General features: G+C 50.1%; 2 protein-coding genes across 11 annotated transcripts in view; one reads left to right on the top strand and one right to left on the bottom strand.

Moving 5' to 3' along the window:
- Positions 1 to 15036, bottom strand: part of BRD8 (bromodomain containing 8) — a 21308-nt gene extending 6272 nt beyond the window's left edge. For 3 of the 9 annotated variants that reach the window (XM_037906275.2, XM_043521596.1, XM_037906276.2), the window contains exons 1-17: positions 14029 to 14125; positions 13780 to 13876; positions 11948 to 12017; positions 11321 to 11370; positions 9796 to 9918; positions 9569 to 9649; positions 9010 to 9074; positions 8201 to 8337; positions 7638 to 7853; positions 5703 to 5847; positions 4313 to 4522; positions 3559 to 3839; positions 1972 to 2406; positions 1535 to 1628; positions 1294 to 1331; positions 682 to 896; positions 196 to 288 (exon numbers count right to left, since the gene is read on the bottom strand). In XM_037906275.2, the coding sequence (XP_037762203.1) occupies positions 196 to 288; positions 682 to 896; positions 1294 to 1331; positions 1535 to 1628; positions 1972 to 2406; positions 3559 to 3839; positions 4313 to 4522; positions 5703 to 5847; positions 7638 to 7853; positions 8201 to 8337; positions 9010 to 9074; positions 9569 to 9649; positions 9796 to 9918; positions 11321 to 11370; positions 11948 to 12017; positions 13780 to 13876; positions 14029 to 14047 (2369 nt within the window). In that variant the 5' untranslated portion in view covers positions 14048 to 14125. Of the gene's footprint in view, positions 1 to 195; positions 289 to 681; positions 897 to 1293; positions 1332 to 1534; positions 1629 to 1971; positions 2407 to 3558; positions 3840 to 4312; positions 4523 to 5702; positions 5848 to 7637; positions 7854 to 8200; positions 8338 to 9009; positions 9075 to 9568; positions 9690 to 9795; positions 9919 to 11320; positions 11371 to 11947; positions 12018 to 13779; positions 13877 to 14028; positions 14126 to 14986 lie in introns of those variants that run through there. The other 6 variants (XM_043521600.1, XM_037906277.2, XM_037906278.2 and 3 more) reach the window with 6 other exon arrangements.
- Positions 14100 to 25614, top strand: KIF20A (kinesin family member 20A). Of its 2 annotated transcripts, none has more exons than XM_037906279.2 (19): positions 14100 to 14313; positions 15007 to 15190; positions 17164 to 17253; positions 17451 to 17570; positions 17857 to 17995; positions 18080 to 18267; positions 18347 to 18491; positions 19281 to 19478; positions 19846 to 19957; positions 20094 to 20165; positions 20754 to 20897; positions 20986 to 21151; positions 21281 to 21445; positions 22100 to 22239; positions 22367 to 22469; positions 23456 to 23660; positions 24192 to 24283; positions 24615 to 24752; positions 25024 to 25614. In XM_037906279.2, exons 2-19 carry the CDS (start codon positions 15029 to 15031, stop codon positions 25342 to 25344), a joined length of 2700 nt encoding a protein of 899 aa, XP_037762207.1. In that variant the 5' UTR covers positions 14100 to 14313; positions 15007 to 15028; the 3' UTR covers positions 25345 to 25614. The 2 variants fall into 2 exon arrangements, with proteins under 2 accessions (XP_037762207.1, XP_043377536.1); XM_043521601.1 differs by having other exon boundaries at positions 14101 to 14313; positions 15012 to 15190.

Raw genomic sequence — 25614 nt, 5'->3', positions numbered from 1 at the left:
CACTAAGCATTTGTTTCACACACAGATGCCTTTCTGGTCAACCACCACCAGACAGATGTGGGGAGTGGAGAGTCCCGCACCCAAGCACTAGTGGAGACCAACCTGGGGAACAGGAGAGCAAATAATTCCCCTCTTCAGCTTGCTGGGCACAGGCCCCGACTTCCTACCAGTCCACATAGGATCAAGTTCGCTTACCTGTGATTGGCTGCTGCTCTCCAAACTAGCATAATAGCTTTTTTCCAGATCTTCTGGGCTTGAATCGCTTCCTGGTCCTCACTGCAAACAGAGCTAAGGAGAAAAGGAGGACTGTCAGAGTGGGATGCACTGGAGCCCCTAGCCAAATGCACAGGGTCATTGCCAGGTGCAAGACTTCCTTCAACAAGCTCCAATGTTGCATTGCAGCAGCAGCCTAGTTTCAGTCAGCCCTGGATCTACCCACATTGCTCCATGCAAGCCAAAGGAAAGGAAGCCACACCTGTCTCCTGTGAGCTGGCTCGATGGAGTTGTCTGCACAATGCTCCTGGGAGTAAGGAGACCACAGGAGCCAGACAGATCAGCAGCCAATCTCCACCACAGGCCCAATCAGCCAGCAACACATAGAAATGAGATAATCCCATACTCTTTCCCCAGCATAGACTGAGATTTGCATTGTGGGTGGCTGAAGGTTTCACTGATACTCACAACTGCGAGGAGGCAGGGCTGCTGGGGATGGAATCAGCTAGCGTGTGTGACTGCAAAGGTGCATTATGGATACTGAAGCCATCATCACTCTCACTCACGGGCGGCTCATTATCCATTTCCGATAGGTACCCCTCACCCTGGTCTTCCTCCTTGGGTTCCTCCAGACTGGCAGCCTCACTGGCACCATCCTCATCATCATCTTCACCCTGAGCATCCTGAGATATAAGATCAAATTCCATCAATTTAACCTAATCAAAATGCAGCTATCAGTAACAATGCCTGTGTCACAGCCTCCAAAAGATGACTGTTTCAGTAAGCAGAGTGGAGCCCTGTATCCCAGCTGCTAGCCAGTTCTAGGGGCATTTGCACAAACACTGAAATCCTTGCCACAAAGCATTACAAGGGCCTAGAGTGAGTCCCTCTAAGCCACAGATATCAGATGCAGATACATACTGGCGCCCTCTCCTGGGGGGGGGAGGGGGAGGAGGGCGGGCGGAGAACGCGGCGCCCACTGGTTTTCCTATCCACTGTGTGGGAGCTGAGAGGCAGCAGCAACATAATGGTATCAAACTCATTTTAACCACTGGACTCAAGTAGTTCAAGGCCATTTACCTTCCCAAAAACAGCTCGGGTCTCTTCCTTCATCGACTCTGGGAGGAAAAGACAAAGAGCAAAATTTTCATTTCCAGGAGCAGTTTTTAGAACTTCCCCTCCTGCACCAGTACCCTCCCCTTCCAAATTAATTATTCCCTATTTCTGCATAGATTATCTTCACCCCATGCTGAACCAGACCACACTAGCTGAATGGACTTTAAAGTTGCAGGTAAAAGATATCCTAGCCCAGTTAAATTACCTGACAGCTCAAATTTGTGCTGAACATCAGCCTGTGAGGAGTCGTCACTTGCATTTAGGACATGTGGAGGGGATGAATCATCATCAGGTGGTATCTGGAGGGAACAGAAATGCACAAATTTAAGTATCTCACTACCCCAAACCCAGTCCCAGACAGACAGTGGGTTTTCACAGAATGCCACGACAACAGCAATTCTGCACATGGACTGGCAGCAGACAGCGCAAAAATCTACTTATTATACATTGAGGGCTTCAAAGATCTAGCACAGCAATAGTCATAACCCACAAGGAAAGTCACTACTCTGCTCCAAGTGTACTCACTGAAGAGACATCTCCAGAGAAGGAATGGACCCCTAGGTTTGAACTGCTTTTCCTTGCCTGCCAACGGTTACCTGCTTTCAACCATACCAGTCCAACACAGCCTCCCCACCTATGTACCTCTATCTTCACCGTACTGTGTGTTGCTGCTTCTCCCTTGGTGGATTCTGTCTCCGTTTCAGAGTTCTCTCCCACAACAGCAGCTGCTTTCTGCTGCTCCTCTGTCTCTCGACTCCTGAGCTCAGGTGTTTCTGCTATTTGCATGGCTCCTGCAGAGTCCAATTCGTTCTGCTCCAGCTCTGCAGATTCTGTCTTTATTTCTGACCCCAGCTCCCCAATGCTTATTAGGTCTTGGATTTCCTTTGCCTCTGGTTCGTCACAGTCTCGCCTCTCCTGCTTCACTGTCACATGGGGGATCTGTGCCTGTTTCTCGTGGTCCTGCTGAATCGGATGCTCCCATGGGCCAGTCAAGGCCTGAGGGTCATCAGTCTCTTCACAGAAAGACAAAGCAGCTTCAACGGCTGCTACATCCAGGACTTCAGGATGGTCATCTACCTTTACCAAAACAAAGACAGCAGCACAAGCAAAGGTCAGCAAGGAGAGCAGAACCCCTGCACTGGTTCAGCCAGAGAGCCCTTCCCACCCCAAATACATCTCTATCTAACAGGCCAGGGCCACAGTGACCCAGCACTGAGGAAGCTGCAATGGCTGCATCAGTTTAATTCCTTAACAATAAACCAGCATGCATGGGCAGCGGGTATCATAGGTAGGGGTAGGCTGTGCCTCCCCAAACAGGCAAACATTGCTCCACCCACGGTCCACCCGCAGGCCAGGCCCCTTCTTCCTGCGGTTCCCAACGCTCAGCTCTGGCTGGCCTGCCTTCCGCAGGGATTCAGGTTGGCTGGGGCTGTGCCTGGCCTGGTGCTCTGGGGCCTTGCCCCTGGCTGCCCAGCGCTGGGGGCTGTGTGGGAGTGCTCTGGCTCCTGAAGGGGAATGGGGGGCAGAAGGGGAGGGACTAGCCCCCCCCCAGTGGCTGGGTCACTGGCCGCCCATGCTAACATGGCTTCCCAAAACCGTATGAGCTGGCTGTTAAAACAGGGGTATTAAGGAGCTGGGAAGAGCCATTACTGAGAAGACATTAACAGGTCCTGACACCCATGGACAGGCCACATATATTGTGTCTTCAGATGGGTAACTCTCACTTTGGGCCAAGTACATCACAGATTGCTAGCAACGATTTAAGGTTCCCTACTAGCCACTCAGTACCAGGTTCCTTGGTCTTGTCAAGTACTCAATGATATGGAGAAATAAGATTCACCTGCCTGTACTTGTGGCCCAGGAGACTCCTTGGCAGAGCTTGGGGCCTTCACGCTCAGAAACATGGGGCTTCCGGGACTACACAGTGCTAGTAGCACTTATCTGTTTGCCTGTCTGGGATCTGTTCCCCATTCAATGTTGGTGCCAGCTGAAACCCAAGGGTTTCCTCTGAGTGCAACACCACATTACACAGCTGTTGCCAGCATACTAGGGGGTTGCCAGGGGACTGGAACTTAATAACTTGGACAGAGAGGGAGGAAACAGGCAGGTGAAGATTGCTGAATGAGCAAGAAATACTTCCTAATCCTGCTTCTGTGTAACAACTGAGATAAATACATCCAGGCCCTGGAGAGAAATGCAGTTGGCTTCCCAGCCTGCTTTGACATTTACCTTGTCCTCAATGATGGCTATAATATCTCCAACAGTTTCAAAGTCCAGCTCTTCCCCAGTATAGGAGACTGCAATGTCCATCTTCTCAGCGAGATCCAGGTCTTCTTTCCCATCCATGCTGTGATCTTTGGAAGGCCCAGCAGCACTGCCAGTACCAGTACCCAGACACTCCTTCTTGATGGAATCAATGATCATGGAGATTTCACTGCTGTCCATAGACACCGTCACTGTGTGGGGATCAGACACTGCCTCCATGGAAACACAAGTGTCTGACTGGCTCACTGGATAAGGATAAGAGAGTGACAACTCAGAGACCAGTCAGGTGAAAGCCTGCCAGCACCAGTGACCATTAAGGTGGAAAAGAGCAGCAGCCTCTCTCACATAGCCCAAGCCCACCCCCAGCAGTATGGCCAGAAAGGATAAAGACACACACAGGGCAATTTGCTTGCTACCCAATAATGGATGCAAATCAGGAACCTAGTTCTTACATCATGATCCAGCACACCATGCCAGCAGCCAGCCCACCCAGCATATTCCCTTGTAAACCCCATCTAGCGCCTCTCCTCAGGAACCCCAGCTCGGCCACCCATCTAGGAATCAGCTTTACATGCCCATGCTCCCTCGTCCCCTTCTGGGAACCAGCATCTGAGGTGAGGTAGAAGCCCCAGCTCACTTCTCCCTATCTGTTTGAGCCTTTGGGAAGCGCTGCTTTCAAGTACTAAGCCACCCATGAGTGCGTAGTTCAGGAACGCACCTGTCGCTACGCTTTCTGGAGTTGCAGCTGGTGGCACAACGGATGGTGCTGACAGCGTGGGCATCATGGCAATGGTTGCCTGGGACACAGACTCTACAGGGGGTGGCAGGAGTTTAGCTGGAGGTTCGCTGGCAACAGCAGAGAAGGAAGCAAGAGGTGTGGTGAACTGTGCAGGACCAGCTTCTAGAAGCCGAGAAAGAGTAGGAGCACCTGACAGAGTACAAGAGGGAAAAAGCACATGAGCAAGAAGCAACAGCCATTGAGCTCTCCAATGCAATCACCAGACTTCACGGACTGACTGCTCCCTCCTGAGGCCAAGGTACTGTAAATGACCTATGGGCAGAGAGAGCCATGCTGGTAGACTGTGTCAGAAATGCATGACTCTAAGGTATGCAGTCTGAGCCAGAACCATGCAGAGACTATGGGAACACCATGAGTTTAGTGTAAAGAGACTGCAGAGGCTACACCACACATGCAAAAGATGTTAAGGGCCCTCTTTAAAAAACCTGCCGCAAACAGAGAGCCACATGGTGTGAACTAGGAAGAATGCAGTTCCTAGTGATCAGAGTGAGGGAAGAATAAAAGAGGGAGATTCTCTTTGCAAATTAGTTCTGACAGCTGCCTCCTGGTTCAAGGGCTGCTATGCATCTTAAGTCCTACTTCCAGCACGAATTTACTGAACCACTTCAGCTCCGATAGCAGGATTCAAAAGATCAGACATTCAGAAAGCAGAAGGAGAACATTCACATTGGATAGGATAAAACATGTATAAAAGGCATAACCTGTCCTGCTTCAGAAAGCAGGAGAAAACCAGTTAACTGGCCAAGGGCAGGAAGAAAGCTTCCCATGGACAGGTTGTTCTGTAACTGTTCACTGCAGATATTCTTGCACCTTTGTGTCTACCTGTTCACCTGGCCCTCAGCACCATGATATCCAAATGCCTCACAATAATTAGTGGGTTTTTTCCATCACAATACCTCGGAACTGAGGCAAAGGGCAGATTAAATGACTTGCCAAAGTTTACAAGAAATCCGTAGTTGAACCAGGTTTCCTATCTGGTCGACCATCCTCCCTATCCTGAAGCTTCTGGTGTTGGCCATTGTTAGAGACAAGAGACCAGACTATAAGACCATGATCTGATCCAGCCTGGCAATTCCTATCATCCAATGCTTTTGCAGTTTCTTTCTCTGCCAGGATTAGAGTCATTTTAAAGAAAGCAAAGAAGTGTCAATGGATTTCTTAATGGACTGTGATGAGCAGACAGCCTGGCTGTCTTTGGTCCCATCCTGAAAAGGGTTTATTATAGAACCGTCTATGAAACTATATTTCGCAGACCAAAGCCTCAGGTGCCCCAGAAGAGAGAACTATGAAGAGAGTCTGTGTGGGTTACCTGAAGCAGCAGGGGATGCAGGGACAGCACCAGATGCCAACTGCATTTCCCCACCATGCAGCACTGGAAGGACCCCTCCTACCTCCAGGAGGACTCCTGAGCTATTCATGTGACCAGATGTCACTGTCATCTCGTTTTCACCAACCTGCCAAAGGAGGACACAGATGAAGCTCCTGGGCTGGAGACATGTTCACATCACTGATTCTCCCCTAGATATGCACCCCGTTAATATATCCACCAATCTGTGAATCAGAGCCTCTTCTATACATTTCAACCCAGTCCAGCCCTTGACTGAGGTGCATTTTGCTTTGACACACAAACATGGCTGGTTGAAATATTTTATTACAATCATTTGAAACAGATGCAATGTGGCTGTTGCCTTGGAAGTCAGATTGAGTGCATTATTTGCTGTGCTCTAGACCCTCTACCCAAGGATCCCAAACTGCTTTACAAATATCAGTATTTAATCTCACAACCCCTTAAGTGGCAGGGAAATAGCCTCACTTTGCAGATGGGAAAACTGAGGCAGTGAGAGGGGCAGTAACTGGCTCACCGTGTAACCTCGAGCAAATGACAGAGTTGAAAATAGATGCCAAATGGCATTGTTAATGCAAGAAACCCCCTGTAATACTTAAACTGCCACACGCCTTACCCGGTTTTCCCCATACCTTAAGTTGGCATACTGCTGGATGAGAACTCCAGAGAACAGCACGGAAGAGTTACCCAAGCCAACTGCATTTTTGCAAGTGGAGGGGACTAGAAGTGAGGCAGCAGCAACACCTGCCTCTCTGATTGAGGTGGTCCTACCCCTTTCTCTAAGCCTCTCACTTCTTTGTGAGCCAAACTTCTCCGCACCTGTCAGAAGTCCTCAGCCTCACTGGCCACCCATCTACATGAGGGACGGTTTTTAGAAGTTTCCCATATTAACACCTATTTAGCTCCACCAAGGTTAACATTAGGAACCAAAGCGGAGACAGGCTGATGGCTGCTGACTCCATTTTCAGAACAGATCTAAGAGACAAGTTACTGAAGAGTGTCAACAACTGGTTGTCCCTCTAATACTAGGGATCCCAACATCACTAACACCAGTAGGGTTGAACTGGTGCTAGCATCAGTGGTGATTTTAACAACTGTCTAGGCTATGGACATGAGCCATTGAGGGATAAGTCCAGGACAGGACAAACCTGTCAATCCTGGTCTCAATTTTTATTTGCATAAAGGGCATTTGTTTGACCTCCCTACTTATAAGTTAACCTGATTTTTGTTGAAAATTAAAATTCAACTTTGGGCTGAGATGCAGACAAGCAGATACAGATACAAGGCCTCCAAGTAGACTAACTAGGGGTTCTGCTCTGATCTCCCTTCTGAGTGCAGTGTCACTCAATGGCAGTCTGCTACTCCAACTCTTCAGGTCCCAAAGGGGACAGTTTGCTTTCAGAGGGCTTGTCTTCACTACCAGGGTAAGTTGGCCTAAGTTACGCTACTCCAGCTATGTGAATAATGTAGCTGAAGTTGACGTAGCTTAGGTTGACTTATTGCGGTGTCCACACTGCGCTGCATTGACAGAAGAAGCTCTCCAGTCGACTTACCAAGAGGTAGAATATCAGGGTTGACCAGAAAGTGCTCTGCCATCGATTTAGTGGGTCTTCACTAGACCCGCTAAATCGACAACCGTTGCGTCGACTGCAGCAGCTGATAGCAAAGACAAGCCCTGAGTTACCCAACCTGTTCAGTCCTGAATTAACAGTACCACAAGGAAAAAGTTCCACCTTTGTGGCTCACAGGGTTTAATGACAGCTTTAGGATTTTCCCTGTGCTGGAATCTTCAAAAACTATCCAGATCTTGCAAGCCCTTTACAGCTCTCCTATTCAGTGCAAGAGTCTGAACCATAAATTCATCAGTATGCTTGTATATGTGAGCAGAGCGCTCCATACCAGCCTGGGGCTTGTGGGGAGGAGGCTGCCCTTCTTCAGTAGCTCCGAGAGCAGAGGAGAAGGAGGTGGAGTTGCTTTCTGTCCTAGTATCTTTTTCTGGGGTGAATCATCAGTGACTGGGGTTATGGGGGCATCCAGGGGAGCTGAGCCTGGAGGGGTGTCAGGGATCCCAATGAAGGAGGCAACTGGGGTGCTGGGCAATGTCCCTGGAGTTACCTGAGAAAGAGAAAAACCACACTGTTCAAAGCCACACCTTCACCATACTGATTAGACCCACTTATCCCTTCCCCCAAGGCCACTGACCCAGCATACCCCAGGGACCTGCTCCATTCATTCACTGCACCGCTCCAGGCATGTGCCTTCACCTTTTCACTCCCTGCCTTTGCCCCAGATACCTGCTCCACTACCTCATCACAGACACTGAAGGGAATTTGTATCCTGGATGATACTGCACACTGGCCATACTACAGCACTAAGACAGGGCAAGGCAAGGGGCCCTCCCAAGCTGCACAGAGCTCCCCAGTCCCTGCTGTTTTCTCTCTTACCAGGGGAAGCATCCTTACCCCTGGGCTGGTCTCATCCACAGCTTGCTGAGACAAGTCCCCCAGAGCATAGTCTCTTCCAGGGGAGGATGAACCTGCAGGAGAGCGGACCATCACACCGGTCAACCTTCGTGGGGGGTTCTTAACTGCCTGACGAGCTGGAAGAGAATGGAAAGGAAGTGAGACCCCAAGGCTCCAGCTGGGAAACTTCCTTGGAATCAGTTCTGCTTCTGGCCTAGCAAACACCACCAAATCAACCACTTCAGTTACAGTGATTGCCACAGAGTCACCTAATTCAACTCCTGCACCACAGCAAGGCTGACTATCATATGCCATCCCTAATGAATGGCTGATGGATCCCTGCTTTGAACCTGCCCAGTGGCAGGGTCTGCACAGGCTCCCCTAGCACTGGTTCCATGGCTGAACTGTCCCGAAAGCTACTAAGTTGTTCTGAATATTTAACCCATCTTTCTGCTGCTGCACCTTCAGGCATGAATGTAAGTTTTATCTTCCATGACTAGTGAGTCTTGCTCCTGGTCTATTTCTAATATTCCTTATCAGGCCATTCTCCTGCTTCCCCTCAGGTGCCTTTTCTGCAAAGGAGTGCATCCAGCTCTCCCCCTTGCCTAATGGGGCATTTTTACTTTATGGGTTCCTCTTTCAACTCTCCTCATTTTGCACTTTTACAATATGGTGTTGAAAATTGCGTGCATCCCTCTTCCTCCTAACCAGCCTTAAATTCACCCCAGATTTTTTTTTTTTTTTAAATAAGCAAGTGCTCCTGTGTGTGCGTGTAGGGGTGGGGGGAAGCAAACATAGTCCCATCTTACCCTGATAAGCAGCATCTGTAGCCTTCCTTTTCACCTCTGCCTCCTCTTCTTCCATTTTTTTCTTCCTGAACAAAGTAAACAAAGTACTTTGTGGCACAATGCCCCCGGGATCCAAAAGCCACCTAGTGCCTCCCCCAGGGCCAGCAGGTCAGATACCTGTTCCATAGTCTTTATATGTCAATGAGACGTCCCTCCTAGCTAAGGCCTGATTGCCCTGAGCAAAGGAGTAGTCAGGCTCCAGTCAGGGAATGAGAGACATTCCAGGGAGTCTCACTCAGCTCTACACCCAAGATGATGCCAACAGGACACTGCAAGCCTGCACCAGGCTCCTTATGCCAATGCTGGAGAGCTCCAAGAGACACTCCATATTGGCTTGCGCTCCCATTCCAAGTTTAACCCTTAAAAGCCAGAGCATCTGTCCAGCTTAGCTATTCCTCCCAAGCCTGGGAGTGCAATGACTGAAAGAGACAGAGAGAAGGGGGAATATCCCCAAGCCCAAGGGCTCTGAGAAGTACAATCTCAGGGGGAATTGGAACAGGGAAATAATAAGGTAACCCACACCACAATGTCATTGCACAGCTCCTCCAGTCTGCTATCCATGTGCCCAGCCTGGATCAGCTCTGCATCCTTCTTCAGCTGCCTGCAAACAGACACAGCGTCACCTCAGCTCCACACCAAGCCTGCAATGTACACCCTTCAGTTCCCTCTGCTGTAGTCACTCTCTCAGGGCAGCTTTGCTGCCCACAGCCTTCAGTCAGACCAGAGCCTGACCCCTCTAATATGTACCTATACTTCTCCTGTGTCTCCTTGATAACTTTCTTCAACTCCTCAACTCGTTCTGCTGTCAGTTTCCGCACGATGACATCTTCCACAGTTTCCACAACCTCTCCTTTCTCACCACGTTTTCTCCTACAGAACAAGGACAGGAAAATGATACAAGCACCAACCACAGGAACCCCCAGACCTCCTATAAACACCATCTGCTGCCCACACAACCCCACCACTCCAGCCATGCCCTATCAGCTTCTTCCTTACCAACTAACCCGGCCCCCAGTTTACCTCTTCCTCTTCTTTTCCCAGAGAAAATACTGGAACTCACACTGCTCAAACACCCTCCTGCTGACCAAGCCAGGTCGCCTGTCTCTGACAGTGGCCAGCACCAAATGCTTCAGAAGGTGCAGAAAACCCCATCACGGGGCAAGTTTCTTCCTATCTTCAAACAAAAAGTGGATGATTCATACCGTGAAGCAGGAGGGTTTGCCTTCCTGTCAAATTTTTACCCTAGCTAGTATAACTTCACATAAGATTCTTACTATCCATAAATGCTCAATCCTGCTCTTGAATTCTACTCTTTGTTTCAGTAACCTGTGCAGTGAGTTCCACATGCTAATTATGTGTAGCATTGAAAAAAACAAAAAAACAAAAAAAAAACTACTACTAGGAAATGTTTTCCCTCTAATTTCATTGGGTGTTAAGGGCCAGCATAAGCACCCTAGCTCAGAACTTGGGCCTATGACAAGCACAGACTGAAACATTTCAGTCTGAACTGTTGTAGTGTTAGTATAGATGGAAAGAACAGGAGGTTCAGTTGCTCCTCCCTGCACAATCCCAAAATGCTATGGGTATATAAAGAGCAGCATATAGTGAGAAGTGGAAAAAGCTTGGTCTTTTATAATCCCAGATTCCTTTCTTATTCTGAACTGTAGTTTTATGCATACAGCTTTTGGTTTATATGGTCAATGCATGTGATCAAGACTTTTTTTGTATTAAAAAACAAAACTATTTGGGTGCAACACCAGTGCCATATATTTTATGAAGTACACCCTTGTTTAATATTACTGTCTTACTGGGATGCATTATGTTACATTATCTTTCTAACTGTGGACTGCAACTACCATAAAATGCTACTTTGGGGAGCTTTGCTGAGAATTCTGGCCAAGATAATTCAGGAGCTCCACAATGCGCTATATTATAAAGGTTGCGGGAAGTGATATATATGAATGAACAGTACCATTTCAGGAATAAATGTTACAGTAACCAGTTACAGAAACTTTTAGATCTGAAAGGGTCTAGTCCTCTAAAGTAGGAAACTGGATGAACAGAAAGAGCATTCTAGGTGAATATTCCTATGCTTCCTTCTCAGCTGCTCCTCCCTTGGCAGCAGTCACCCTCCCTGCCCAGATATCACATCTAGATTTCCCTGTCCCTGCCTGCTCTTCCTTTAACAGTTCGGGCAGATGCACTGCCAGATAAACTGTTGAGCCCTCCAAGAGCTGTTGCAGAAACCACATGCCTCATCCTTTGCACTCACTTGGGGGTCTCTGTGGTCTCCAAAAGCTCCGAATACTGAGATGCACAGTGCTAGGGAAAAAACAAAGGGAGTTAGAGCACACAGAATAGTCATCGCAGACAATTCTATCAGCAGAGCTCATGTGGGCACTGGGCTCCCCTCTTCAAAGACCTACCACCCACTGAGTGTTTTCTCAGAGGTATGGATAGGGACACAGCTGCACACATTGGAGTCACATTTATGACTGCAAGTGGATTCAATGTACCAGGATTTCCTCCCACTCCCTGCTCCTGTCCATACCGATCTGCCAGAAGAAAGAAAAGCAGATTCCCCAGCCTAATAACGTATGCGTCTAAGAAGGGAAATACTACAGTTATGAGCAGCAGCTGCAGGATGTTCTCAGAGTTGGTACAGGCCAAGAATATCTCAAAGGTATTGGGTTGGCTAGAACTGGATCAAGACCAGTTCTTCATAGGACATAATTGGGACTAGAAAAATGACAATATTAAAAAAGTGACTCCCCATCTCCTCCAGATAAACACCTCCTCCCCTGATATCTCAAGTTACTGACCTTCAAGCAGCCATACCCCAGAAGCCAGTCTTGGCAAGTTGTAGCCCCTTTCCAAAATTCAAAAGCCAGTGTCTTACCTTCTGAGAGAACCAGTCAGGTGGACGGCCTGGCTCTGCAAAGGGTTTGATAGCTCTGCTGACTGATACCCTGCAAGAAAGAGCAGGTAAATGACTGGAAACTTGCCTTCCTGTCCTCACCAAACACATGGCAGAAGGGTGCTAGCCTGTCTCACTGCTCACTTGGCCATAGCATGTGTAATGTACAGAACTTTCCTAGCTACTTAAGAGTATAAGCTCTTTGGGAAAGGTACTGTCTTTGTACAAGACCTAGCACAATAGGGTGCTGGTCCCTGACTTGGGTCCTAGAGACTTTCGTAATACAAATAATAAGTTAGCTAGTGCATTCTTGGGAATTGTCCAGTTTTAGCCCTAGGACTGTTGAAGGTATCTGTCCATTTCCAAACAAACTAAAGCTTCCTTTGGAAGAAAGTGAGTTTCAGACTCCTAATAATACCCTAAGGACAACATTACACTCACTCTGCAAAAACATGCACAATCGAGGAAAAAACTATGGTAATAAGTAGGGGCTGTCAATTAATTGCAGTTAACACAAAAAAATTAATGATTAATCGCAATTTTAACCACACTATTAAATAATAGAATACCAATTGAAATGTATTAAATATTTTGGATGTTTCTCTACATTTTCATATATATTCTGTTGTGTTGTAACTGAAATCAAAGTATATATTTTTGATTATTTCTTTTATCATTTTGACAGTGCAAATATTTGTAGTGTTTTTCAATTCACCTCATACAAGTACTGTAGTGCAATCTCTATTCTGGAAGTTGAACTTACAAATGTAGAATTATGTATAAAAAAAGCTGCTTTTAAAAATAAAACAATGCAAAATTTTAAATCCTGCAAGTCCACTCAGTCCTACTTCTTGTTCAGCCAATCACGAACACAAACAGGTTTGTTTACATTTACAGGAGATAATGCTGTCCTCTTCTTATCTACACATGTCCCCTGGAATGGTGGTTCAAGCATGAAGGGACACATGAATATTTAGCGCATTTAGCATGTAAATATCTTGCAATGCCAATTGCAACAGTGCCATGAGAACGCCTGTTCTCACTTTAAGGTGGCATTGTAAACAAGAAGCAGACGCATTTTGTCTAAAAAATGTAAACAAACTTGTTCAGCCAATAGCTCAGACAAACAAGTAGGACTGAGTGGACTTGCAGGCTTTAAAATTTTGCCTTGTTTTATTTTTGAATGCAGCTTTTTTTGTACATAATTCTACATTTGTAAGTTCAACTTCCATGATAAAGAGATTGCCCTACAGGACTTATATTAGGTGAATTGAAAAATACGATTGCTTTTGTTTTTTTACAATGCAAATTCTTGTGATCAAAAAATAAATATAAAGTGAGCACTGTACACTTCCCATTTTGTTGTAATTGAAATAAATATATTTGAAAATGAAAAAACATCCAAAAGTATTTAAATAAATGGTATTCTATTATTGCTTAACAGTGCGATTAATCATGCAATTAATTTTCTTAATCGCTTGACAGCCCTCGTTACAAGTTTTGAAAGACACAGTTAATGGATCCAGCCAATTGCCGTGACGGATAGTTGTTCGATTCTCAACCCCCCTCTACTCTGCTTTCAGTCCTTCCCGGACATGGGCCCGCGGCTCAGTCAGGACGGGTCCTTCCCCCCGTAGCGAAGAGCGCCAGGAGACGCTCTCCCTGCAGGCGCTGCGGCTGGAGCAGGAGGTTCTGGTCAGTGTGAACTCTCCCAGCCCCACCGCGGGTCGGGTTCTGGAGCGAGCGAGGCGGCGGCGCGTGGGGCCAGCGCCCGGGAGGCGGATTTTAGCCGTGGAGAGACTCTCGCCGCTTACCAGTTCTGGTCCCCACTCCGCATGACCGAGGAGGCGAGGCAGAGCTTCTCCCGGACGGACCATGGCTCCGTGGGGCCGGCGCCCAGCAGCTTGTGCTCTGCAGGCAGAAGGGAAAGCTCAGGGTGCTGCGGTGGGTCCCCCCCTCCCTCCAGAGCCCCCATCCCATTCCACCCAGCCCCGGCCCTAGCCCCAGCCCCGCGCGCCCCGGCCCCGCAGGCGGCACCTCCCCGCCGCGCGCCCCTCACTCACTCCCCGTCCCGGCCGCCATTTTCCCCGACAGCCCCACCACGGGAAGGTGGGGGGGGGAGCCAAGCGCAAAGCTCGCCGGGAAACACTCACTCACCGGCCTGCGGGCGCCCATGGGCGGGTGGGAAATAAACACGGTCACCTTGCCCCGCCCCCAGCCTCGCTCTGACTCCCTCAGCCCCGTCCCAGCCTGTGATTGGCGGTAGGGCTGCTCGCGCTCTGATTGGTTAAGGGGGCAGACCGCGAGGTTTGAACAAGTACCAGGACGGAGTCGCCCCCAAATCTAAAGTGAGTGGGGGGCCGTGAGCGGCTGGGGGGGCCTCGAGGGGACGTGTTGGGCTGGGGCAGAGGGGGGGTGGGCTGGGGCGAGCGGGGGGGGGGCAGGGGCTGGCGGGAGCGGGGGGGGGCTGGGGCGGAGGGCAGGGGCTGGCGGGAGCGGGGGGGGGCTGGGGCGGAGGGGGGGGGCAGGGGCTGGCGGGAGTGTGAGGGGGGGCTGGGGCGGAAGGGGGTGGGCGGGGGGTGGGCAGGGGCTGGCGGGAGCGTGGGGCGGAGGTGGGGTGGGTAGGGGCTGGCGGGAGCGTGGGGGGGGGCTGGGGCGGAGGGTAGGGGCTGGCGGGAGCGTGGGGGGGGGCTGGGGCGGAGGGGGGTGGGCAGGGGCTGGCGGGAGCGTGGGGGGGGGGGGGGCGGGGGGGGGGGGGGCTGGGGCTGGCGGGAGCGTGGGGGGGGGCTGGGGCGGAGGGGGCTGGGCAGGGGATGCCGGGAGCGTGGGGGGGGGGGCTGGGGCGGAGTGGGGGTGGGCAGGGGATGCCGGGAGCGTGGGGGGGGGGCTGGGGCGGAGGGGGGTGGGCAGGGGATGCCGGGAGCGTGGGGGGGGGGCTGGGGCGGAGGGCAGGGGCTGGCGGGAGCGTGGGGGGGGGGCTGGGGCGGAGTGGGGATGGGCAGGGAATGCAGTCGAGCTCACCTTGTCTGTTCCCCTTCCTGGTCGGAGCCACCTGTGAGGACCATGGCCCAGGGACTCCTCTCCCCGCAGGGGCTGCTCTCTGACGAGGAGGTCACAGCCCCGCCCCTGCTCGAATCCACAGCTGCGGAGTTTGGGTCCGGCCTGCGGAAAGATTTGCTATCAGATTTCTCTGCTATTTCCCCAAGCCTGGGGGAACCCCAGCAGGTGAGTGGGTTAAGGCTGCTTAATGCTTTTGTTTTTGGAGCTCTGATGTTCTCACTGCTAGCAGCTAGCATAGCCTGCTAATTTAGCAGACCTCCCTGGTTCTTGTGGAGAAAGACCACAGGCGCAGTTCCGTGATAAAGGCACTTTGCCAGGTTTATTGCCCTTATGGTACAGTTCTAATGACTTGCACAAGTACGTTAACATGAGTGCCCCATGGCAAGCGTGGCTTAATCAGCAGTGGGAATTTTTGCTTCTGCCTTGGCCACACAAAGAATTAAGGCGAGGTACCCCGACATTGGTAGACTGAGACAAACAACTTATGTACCACCTTGCATATCCCCTTGTTGCCGATAGTTTGACAAAATAAAGGTTTTTTTCAAACTAGCTTTTTAGGACTAGATTGGGATGAACATGTACTAGCTTTTTGAAATGTATTTACATAAATATTTAGTGCCTAGTACTTACAAATGTATGTTTTAGCAACACTAGCAGCAGCTTTGCCAAGTTTATGTATTGGGCAGTAAACCTGTAATCATTTGCTTTAATACTGCTTGAATGGTCTGACTTTGGTTTACAGTCTTTGGTTCATGCCTCAGCACCAGGTCTAGTGCTCTAGGCTCTCTTTCTCTAGTTCATGGGTCAGAGATCTGACCTAGGGGTGACTCATTTGCAGAGGGGGCTGCACATTGAGCTTTGGCTTGTTTGCTGCACCAACGGGTTAAGATATCAGCCCAACAGAGCGGAAACCAAACCAGGGGGTCAGAGCTGGAGTTGTAGTCCAGGAACCAAGCCAGGGGTTTGTAACCTTTATGATGATAATGTTCCCAATTAATATTAAGTGACTAAGATAAGGGTGTAATCAAACCCAACTCTGTTTTCAGGTTCAAGCCTCTCTGCTGGTTACCAAAAACTTATTTAATAGAGGACCACTAAGTGACACTTTGAATTATGCAGCCAAAGTTTGCTTAATTATTTTCTTTTTAACAAACATGCATGCAATTACCACTTTCACTAATGATACTGTTATACTCTCACTTAAAGATAGAATGGTGAATCAATGAGTGATCAGTCCACTAACAGGGAAGTACAGCCTTATAATCCTGGAACCAAACAGTACCATTTTGACAACTGGGGCTCCCTGCAATATGGCAAGGCTACTCATTTTATACGCTAATACTAATTAACATTAAACTGCTCTTTACCATAATTCTATTTCTATCACCTTCTTATTGGCTTTTTTTATTAGACATTATTTAAATTAACATCGGCACCAATGTCCTTCCCATACTATCAATATAGATAGCATTTTAATAAATTCATAATTCTCAGAAACCTTATAACCAAAACATAACCCTGGGTCATGCACTTGCTAACTTTTATTTTCCCATAACATTTTGTCTCCAACTTACCTCTAGCTTTCTCAGTGTGGTAACTTCATTTTCTCATACTCCTCTACGCTTAAGCCCAAAACCTAACTTCTGCTTATTTCTTCATCTAAACCATTCTACAGGCCAGAGCCAGAATAAGTCCAGGGATCAAACAAGAGTCAGGTCTGGTACGCCCATGAGTCAGGAAGTCATTCAGTTGCTCAGTCAACTTCCTGTGCCTCCTTCTGGCTTAAATAGTATGGTCTGGCCCGGGGCGCCATCATTGTCCCCAATCGGGATCTGTGTGGGTGGTGCCTCTGATGGTGTGAGAGTTGTGCTAGTTCCTCACTTCCAGTACTGCTGGATGAGCTGCCTAGTGGCTGCCTGGGAACCCAGTGGATGTGCCTTAGCAACTTTTTGAACTTCTGGAGCACTTGAGGCTGAAGCTGGAGCAGGTACCAGTAAAGTGCCCAGAAGCTTCTGAGGCATGAGTCCTATGAGCTACCTGTGCCGCATGCTATGGTTCCCACTGGTGCACTGTATTTTACAGAACTTTCTGGTACTTCCCCTGTGGCTGATGTATCTAACCTGTGTGGGGTTTTGCAGGCTGCATCTGAGGACAATAATGGGAAAGTGAAGGTGTATCTGAGAGTCCGGCCCCTGAAGCCATCTGAGCTGGAGAAACAGGAGGATCAGGTGAGAGCCTGGGGCCAAGCAGGAGCTGCATGTGGAAAATACAAGAATCCATTTCCCCCACCCACCGGGAACAGGGTGGTTGTGCTGCACGTGGAGATTCCATAACCTCATGCTGTGTCTGTGTGGTGGAGTTGCGGGTGGGGGGAGATTTCTCTTCTGAGCCACTGCGATGATGGAGTTTTGTTTGTACCCCTCAGGGCTGTGTCTGTATTGAGAATTCAGAGACCCTCCTTCTGAGAGCGCCCCAGGACTCTTTCACCATGCGGAGCACTGCACGGGGGGTAGGCCAGGCAGTGCATAAATTCACCTTCACCCAGGTAGGTGCTCAGGCCCAGATCATGCAACCCACCTTAGCGGGATTTGCTTCTCTCTCTAAAGAAACATGTAACCATAAAAGTACTGAATCAAGCATAACTGGCAGCGTGTGCTCAGGAAAGGCTGGGACTGGAATAGCTGATAGGGCTGTGTGTCAGGCTTGAGAGGTATTGGCAAAGGGGGAGCGGGGGGAAGGGCAGCACTGGAATAGCAGTGGGTGCTTCAGCCAAGGGAGGGAAGCCACCATGTGGTGTCATCCTTGCTCCCCTGTGGTGTTTGTGGTTGCAGATCTTTGGGGCAGAGGTGGGGCAGAAGGCATTCTTTGATGAAACGATGGGCGAAGTGCTAAAGGATGTACTCCATGGGCAGAACTGGCTGGTTTACACCTATGGCATCACCAACTCTGGGAAGACACACACCATCCAGGGTAAGAGGAGCCCTTGCTATCCAGTGATAGGTTGATGATTTCTGCCTGTATGAGTGCTCAGCTTGCTGCTGCTCTCTCCTCCAGGGAGCAGCAAAGATGGTGGGATCTTGCCTCGCTCCCTAGCTGTCATCTTTAATAGTGTGGAGGATCGGCTCTACAAGGCTATGGATCTGAAGCCCTCGCTTTCCAGTGAGGTGGCCTGGCTGGACAGCAAACAGGTGCATCAGGAGGAGACCAAGAAGCTGGCCCTGCTGTGTGGGGGGCTGCGGGAGGTGAGTGTCCCTTCTGGGTCTCAGGGCAGGTAGAGAGCATGTTGGTTGTGTTTGACTCACACTGTCCATGGTTTTCCAGGAGGAAGTGCTGACTCCACTGAAGAAGAGCCACAGTGCAGAGTCCCAGCTCCAGGCTGCCACTAGTGCCAGTTTTGACAGTGGGGTTGGTGGCCTCTCTTCTACCAGCCAGTTTGCCAACCAGTCAAGCATCAGCCAGCTAGAAGGTACATCCAGCACCCTGCTGTCCTTTGCCACCCATTCCTCGATTGGGGAGGAGTGGATTTTTCACCCTTATTATTGGATAGTTGTGCTGTGGGAGGGGCAGTAAGGATTCTGCATTCTCTGGGGCTCCCTGTTTCTTTTGGGGGAAGCTCTGTTTTTTGGGAAATTTTGGGCTGTGAATACCTCTCTTCTCTGTTCTGTACGTTGCCCACCTGTGTCATCCTGGGGCAACAATCAACATGAAAGAAATAGACATGCCCCTCCCACAAGGGGGTACCTACCTGAGTAGCTGAGTGTTCCACCACACCCAGCTGGCCGATGGCTTGGGCTCTGTCAGACTACTAAGGAAGCAGGCTCTGGAGCTGAGGGGCCCCACTGAAAGCATTTGTCCCCTAGATTGGGAAACCTAGGGACAGTCAGCTGATCTCATCTGAATGACTTGAACCCAAGAAGAGTAGGGAGTCTTGGGTAGCCAGGACCAAAGCCATAGAGGGATCCAGTATAGAAGGTTGTGTGCTCCCCCAGTTCTCCAGATCAGAGACAGGGCATGTAGGAAGTTCTTGACAAGGGAAAGATGTGAGAGCTAAGGGGATACCTAGCATATCCTGGCTTGAAGTCCGTGTTGGGGATGGGGACTCCAAGGCAGGGCAATTGGAGTGCATTTTGGACTGGGGTAGAGAGTTTCTGTTGGGCGAGGAGGTGTCTGCGGCCTCTCCCAGTCCCAAGCTATTCAGCTGGGACATGCTGGGCATGCTGCAATCACTACCATCCTTTTTACCTCTCCCTCCCAGAGCTGGGTCCTCGCTGGGCTGATCCAGACCGCATCTCGCTCCTCATGGGGGATGTGCAGGTCTCCATCTGGGTCTCCTTCTTTGAGATTTACAATGAGCAGATCTATGACTTGCTGGACACGCCGTTGCCTGGCCAATATCGCAAAAGGCAGATGCTGCGGCTGTGCGAAGACCAGACTGGCAGCCCCTATGTGAAAGGTAAAGCTACCCAGTCTTGCGCTCTGGGGACATCTGGGGAAGGGCCTTGCCAGCTCAGGTTTAGACTGAAGGGAGCTATAGACCGAGCAGGTGACAGAGCAGTAACTTGGGGGTGGAGGATGTGATGTGTGTGAAGAGGGGCACTAATAGGGAAGGGAGCGTGCTCTGTGGTATCTTCTACCCAGTCAGCAGCTGCTCTCAGTTGTGCTGTTGTGTTAATGTTTGGTCCCGGCAATGGATAATGTTGGGGGAGCTCAGACTGGCTCCTGGTAATGGAGCCTGGGCTGAGGTAGGTAGCCGGTGCCTGGGAAGGCAACCCTGGTCTCTGTCACTCTCCCACTTGCCTGATCTGTGTCTGCTCTTTCAGATCTGAACTGGATCAATGTCCAAGATGCTGATGAGGCTTGGAAGCTCCTGAAACTGGGGCGGAAAAACCAGAGCTTTGCCTGCACCCACTTGAATGAGAACTCCAGCCGCAGGTCTGAGACAGGGAAGAGTATTGGCGTGGTGTAGTGGTGGTCTTATTCTGAGGCTGGGAGCTGTGGAACTGGGGTGTTTTCCAGGAGCATTTGATGCATGTTCCTTTCAAGCTTCTTTTGTCTTTGCTCCCTGCAGTCACAGCGTCTTCTCAATTCGGATTCTGCACTTAAAGGGAAGCAGCAGTGAGATGCTCCCCAAAATCAGCGAGTGAGTCCTGCACTTCTTTGTATGGGGCAGGGAAGTTGGCAGCTCCTGTGTGCTCAGTTCTCCCATTTTTGCTGCCGTTAAGGATGGGGGTTTGCTGTTGGGGTTGGCAGTTGGGTGGGGGGAGAAAAGGGAACTGCTGTGAGAGGTGTTGGAAAGCACCATCTGAGTCACCAGGTCCCCACTGAATTGGTGTGAATAGGGTGTCTTGCTCCCATCTCGGGGTTGTGGGGTTCCCTGTGGCTAAGCTGCTGTTAATGGATTTGCCTACCAGCAACGTAATAAACTACAAATGCAAGTTGGCTCTGTGTTTGGAAAGCAGCTGCCACCAGGGAATCAGGGATTTCTGGCTGTCTTGGTCCCCAACCCTGATTTTGGTGGCAGTGTTGACTGGCCTCTAGGTTTGTAATGACAGCTACCCCATCAGCTGTCCTGGGGCCCAAGCAGCTTCTGCACCTTCTCAAAGAAACTGGAAGATGGGCTTTTAAGGGGAGGGTGATCTTAGAGCAGGGATCATGGGATATTTGGAGTGTGGGGTTGGGGCAGAGCCAGTGGAACCAGATCACAGATATCTCCCTGGGCTTTCCTCAGGTTGTCCCTCTGTGACCTCGCTGGCTCGGAGCGCTGCAAGAACCAGAAAAGCGGGGACCGCATGAAGGAGGCAAATAACATCAACACCTCCCTGCACACGCTCGGCCGCTGCATCGCTGCCCTGCGCCAGAACCAGCAGTCCAAGTGAGTGTGCACAGGAGACGAGGGGGAGGAAGAGGATTCTCCAGGTGCTTGGCTGTTGGGCTGAGCAGGTTCTCCTTTCTCCCTTCAGGCTGAAGCAGAGTGTTGTTCCCTTCCGGGACAGCAAGCTGACCCGTGTGTTTCAAGGCTTCTTCACGGGACGTGGGCGTTCCTGCATGATTGTCAACATTAACCAGTGCGCATCCACGTATGATGAGACCCTGTATGTGGCCAAGTTCTCAGCCATAGCCAGCCAGGTCAGTGGGCCAGTGCCTAGGGGCCAGGGTGCCCAGTAATGCAGAAGTCGCTCTGGATCTTCCAAGAGCCTGTAGCCTGGTCCACAGGCCTTGTGGGGTCATAACCGTGGACTTCTTTTGTCTCTTCAGCTTGTTCAAGCGCCTCCCACAAAGCTGGCATTACCGTCTATCCAATCATTAATCAAGGAACACACCAGGCGAGACAGTAGGAGTTCAGGGGCAGGCTCAAAGCAAGAAGTGGAGACTGATGAAGAGAGTGACGATGATGCAGAAGTGTCCATGTATGATAAGGAGGTGGGTGATGGTTTATCTTGTACCCTGTGAAGCCACACTGACCTGCAGGGATGGAGGGGTGAGTTGGTCTCAGCCCCAGCCTTTGGGAGCAGGGAGGTGGGACTGGAGCTCAGGCACTGTAAATTATTGGGAATGGGAACAGCTCCAGATGGCTGCCAGCACAACTATTGAATCAGTGAACGCTGGGAGGGTCAGAGAACCATTAGTACTAAGCCTCACAGGTTCTCTCAATACACAACGGACGCTTGCATCCATGTCTCAAATCAGCTTGGACATGACACTGTCCCATGAGTGGAGCATCTGCTGACCAGGAAAGGGCAACAGCTGACAGCAAAGGGCTACTGGAAAGTGTGGAGTTAGCCTCATTTAACAATCTGCCCATTGGGAAAAGGGTACTAAGCAGCAGATCCACTGACTCAGTGACGTGAAATTGGGAGGAATTGCAAATCCTAGTGAGGACAAATAATGCACAGTAAGAATGATACTCAGCCCTTCACAAAGAGCGGGGAGTGAACAGTAATTCAGTGGCAGAACCAAGATCAAGGGCCAGCCCAGTGAAATCTCTACTGGGCCAGGGAAACCTTTTCTATGCTTGGATTCTTTGATGCATAAGCATAGGTAGAAGGCTCACATCATCTTGTGCCCTCCTTGCAGGACCTTCCGCGAGCGGTGGAGGTCCTGTGGGATCTTCTGGTGCAGGAGCGGCAGGACAGGATGCATCTGGAAATGCGCCTCCGTGAGGAGCTCTGCAATGAGATGCTAGAGCAGCTGCAACAGAAGGAGCAGTGGTGCAGGTACTGTCATACTGCAAGGGAAATGGGAATTCATTTCTGCTAATCACCCCTCAACTCTGAGCCGCCCCTATACATCTCTTATCTGGTACACATGGCATCAATGTCACATTGTGCCCTTTCTCTGCAGCCAACACCTGGACACGCAGAAGGAGCTACTGGTGGAACTGTATGAGGATAAACTGAACAATCTGAAGGAGTCACTGACTGATTATTACCAGGAGAGGATTCAGGTATATGTGGGGGGAAATGGACCCACTGTAGGGAGGGGGCATGAGGAAACCAGGCTTGGGAGCAGAGCCAGAGATGTGAGAAGAGCTTGTCTGAGCCCAGGAATCTTCTGTGACTCTCACAATAGCAAGGCTTTCCAGCCTCCCATTTTATGTGACCGCTCCAATTGTATCTTCTGCTCCTCCCTACAGGCCTTGGGCTCTGGCTAGTCCCCAGTTCCAACTTCTCGGCTGCTGTTTTATGTAGCACAGCATCACGGTCTGCTTGGGCCTAATTTTTAGGCCCAAACTGGACCAAAACGTAAGCAGGTTGAGTTACCACTCGACCTGAGCCAGAGCTGCAGTCACCACCATCTCCTGCCCTGGGGCCAGCATGCTGGGACTCCTTGGCACACTCACTCCATAGCACGTGCAGCGCAGCCAGGTGGTGGCAGTGGGCAGGAGCAGAGCACACAGCTGTTACTGACCCACACTTGAGAGGGTTCAGGTTTTACCCACCTGAACCAGCCTCAACATTTGTCATCAGGTCCCATTTGGTTGCAGGGCTCTAGCACGGCCACTGTTGGGCAAGGGCTAACAGGCAGCCAGTCTGCTGAAAAACAGCATCTTTGCTTCCTGTGTTCTGAACACGTTGCAAACACACCCTCCAGTCTTAGTGTACATTCTGGAGAAAATCGTAAAATTGACAGATTAATGTTAAGGATTGGTAGATTTCTCTTCTCACCTATTCTTATTGGCGATGGTGGGTAGCTACAGAACTGTTTGGTTTCATTCAATTGAGCAGGCGGGTGTCTGGGGATATGCTGCAGGCCCCTCTTGAAGGTGCAGACCTTTAAAATGCCCAGCTAGGAGTAGCTGGAAGTTGTGTGTGTTTATTACAATTTAGTGAACTGCAGCCCACACGCCACTTAGGTTTCCTCATGGGAAAGTTTGGCACCTCTTCCCAGTAACAGGGCTTGGCTCTGAGCAAATCCACCCTTCCTCCTCAGGAGCGTGATGAAAAGATTGAAGAGCTGGAGGCTGCTCTGCAGGAGGCAAAGCTACAGTCAGAGGCCCTGGAGAGGAAACAGCAGGAGCAGCCCCTGCGCAGATCAAAACGAGTAGTAGCGGCTACATCCACTCTGCAGCAGGAGCTGCTGGAAGTTAAAGCCAAGCTGGAGCAGTGTCAATCAGAGCTGAACACCACTACTGCAGGTGTGGCATTAGTGCCTTGGTGGCTCTGAATGGGGCCTGGGTTCTCCTCAAAGAGCTCTGATTAGAAATGTGCTCAAGGCAGTGGGACTGTGAATCTTGAGACCAGAGTTCTAGTCCCAGCTCTACCATGTGATCAGCCACTTCACTTCTCTGTGCTGCTACTTCTCCACCCACCCTTTGTTGATTTAGATAAAGCTGTTTTTTGGAGCAGAGGCTCTCCCTATATGTACGAATAGTGCCTAGCCTACTGGGGCCTCTAGGCACTGTAAATAAGAGTTGGGGGGCAGAGTTAAGAGAAGAAATTTCCCTCACCCAAATAAAAGGAGAAGCCCTGAGTATGAGGAGTCTCAAATGGAGCAGTTCTAGATCTGAACTGCCTGACCTGTGCAATTCTAAAGTTTTGGTTCAGTGCACCTGTTGCTGCTTCCAGATGTTTCACAGGGCCCTGGATTATACAGAACCTAGATCTCTGTGCTGGGGTATGTGCATGAGATGTTTTTTTTTCCCCACTCTGCTCCTGGTTGTTTTCAGAGTTGCACAGGTACCAGAAGCAGCTGGAGCCACCTCCTTCTGCCAAACCCCTCACTCTGGATGTGGACAGGAAGCTGGAGGATGGACAAAAGGTAACTGCACCCCTTTGAGGATATGGGAACCCCTTTGAAGGGCTCTTACCAGTTCACAGTCAGCACTGTGTATTTCATGATCACCTGCTTAGCTTCAGCCACACCCTTATGGAAGCCAGTGTTCTGCTGGTAACATTCTCCTCTGGAGTGTGGGATGTATGCCTCCCCAGTTGTTCAGGGAGCTGCTGTACTGATCCCTGCTCCAGGGGGATCTTTGAGGGGTGAGATGTAGGTCAGGGCTGCTGTGGTATGGCTTTGCCTTGAGGACTGGGTGTTTGTGTCCTGCCTTGCTGAGTCTCTTACTTGCACTGAATTTCCCACCCTCCTGCAGAATGTGAAGCTGCTGCGGTCAGAGCTGCAAAGACTTGGGGAGTCCCTCCAGGCTGCTGAGAGAGCATGTTGTCACACTACAAGTGCAGGAAAACTTCGAGAAGCCCTCTGCACCTGTGATGACATCCTGGCTAGACAGGTTATGTGACAATTGCTCTTTGTGGGGTTGCATGGGATTTAGCCTAGGCACTTGAATGTCACCAAAAACTTGGCTGCTTAAATGTATGGAATTATACGTTTATTGGGGGCAGGATGGAGAATAGAAAAGAATCCCATGTCCGTTTCCCCTTCCTTTCTCAGTTGCTGGAGGGCAGATCAGGATAAAGAAAGCCACCAGTTAGTACTGTCCCTTATTATTCTATGGGACCATATGTGTAAGAGTAACCATAGTGCTGGCTTCCCCCTCTCAGGACCAAACACTGGCGGAGTTGCAAAACAACATGATGTTGGTGAAGCTAGATCTGCGGAAGAAGGCAACCTGTATTGCTGAACAGTACCATACTGTGCAGAAGCTCCAGGCCCCTTCAACATCTACTTTAAAGAAACGCTTCTGTGCTAATAGGGAAAACCTGCAGCCAAGTCAGCCTCCTGGCAAGAAACCCTTCCTGCATGGCTTTCTGTCCCGCTCACCCGCACATCCTCGTATGGCAGAGAGCAGCCCCTATAGCCGTATCCTGCGTGCCCGGCGATCACCAGTACTCAAGGCCCTGCCCTCTAGTAAAAAATATTAAGTGGGGCCTGTGGGTGAGTTGACCCACCAGCAAGGAGTTACTTTCCCTGTCTGTGTGTATAAACTACCATAGTTAGTAATTCTTCACGGGCTTGTGCAAACACTGCATGTGACTCCCAAAGATGGCTTCAGGTAACCTACTCTGTTTCAGGCCAGCTGCTACTCCAGTCTCTATGGAACAGGGCCTTAGTTCCAAAGTGTAACATTACCTTGCCTCTCAACTTGTATATTCTGTTAATGGTCTATGCATGACAATAAATATACAAACTTA

This window comes from Chelonia mydas, chromosome 8 (assembly GCF_015237465.2).
Source record: "Chelonia mydas isolate rCheMyd1 chromosome 8, rCheMyd1.pri.v2, whole genome shotgun sequence".
Classification (NCBI taxonomy): Eukaryota; Metazoa; Chordata; order Testudines; family Cheloniidae; genus Chelonia; species Chelonia mydas.
The sequence above is the reverse complement of the archived record's forward strand: the minus strand, read 5'-3'. Positions and strand labels throughout refer to the sequence as shown.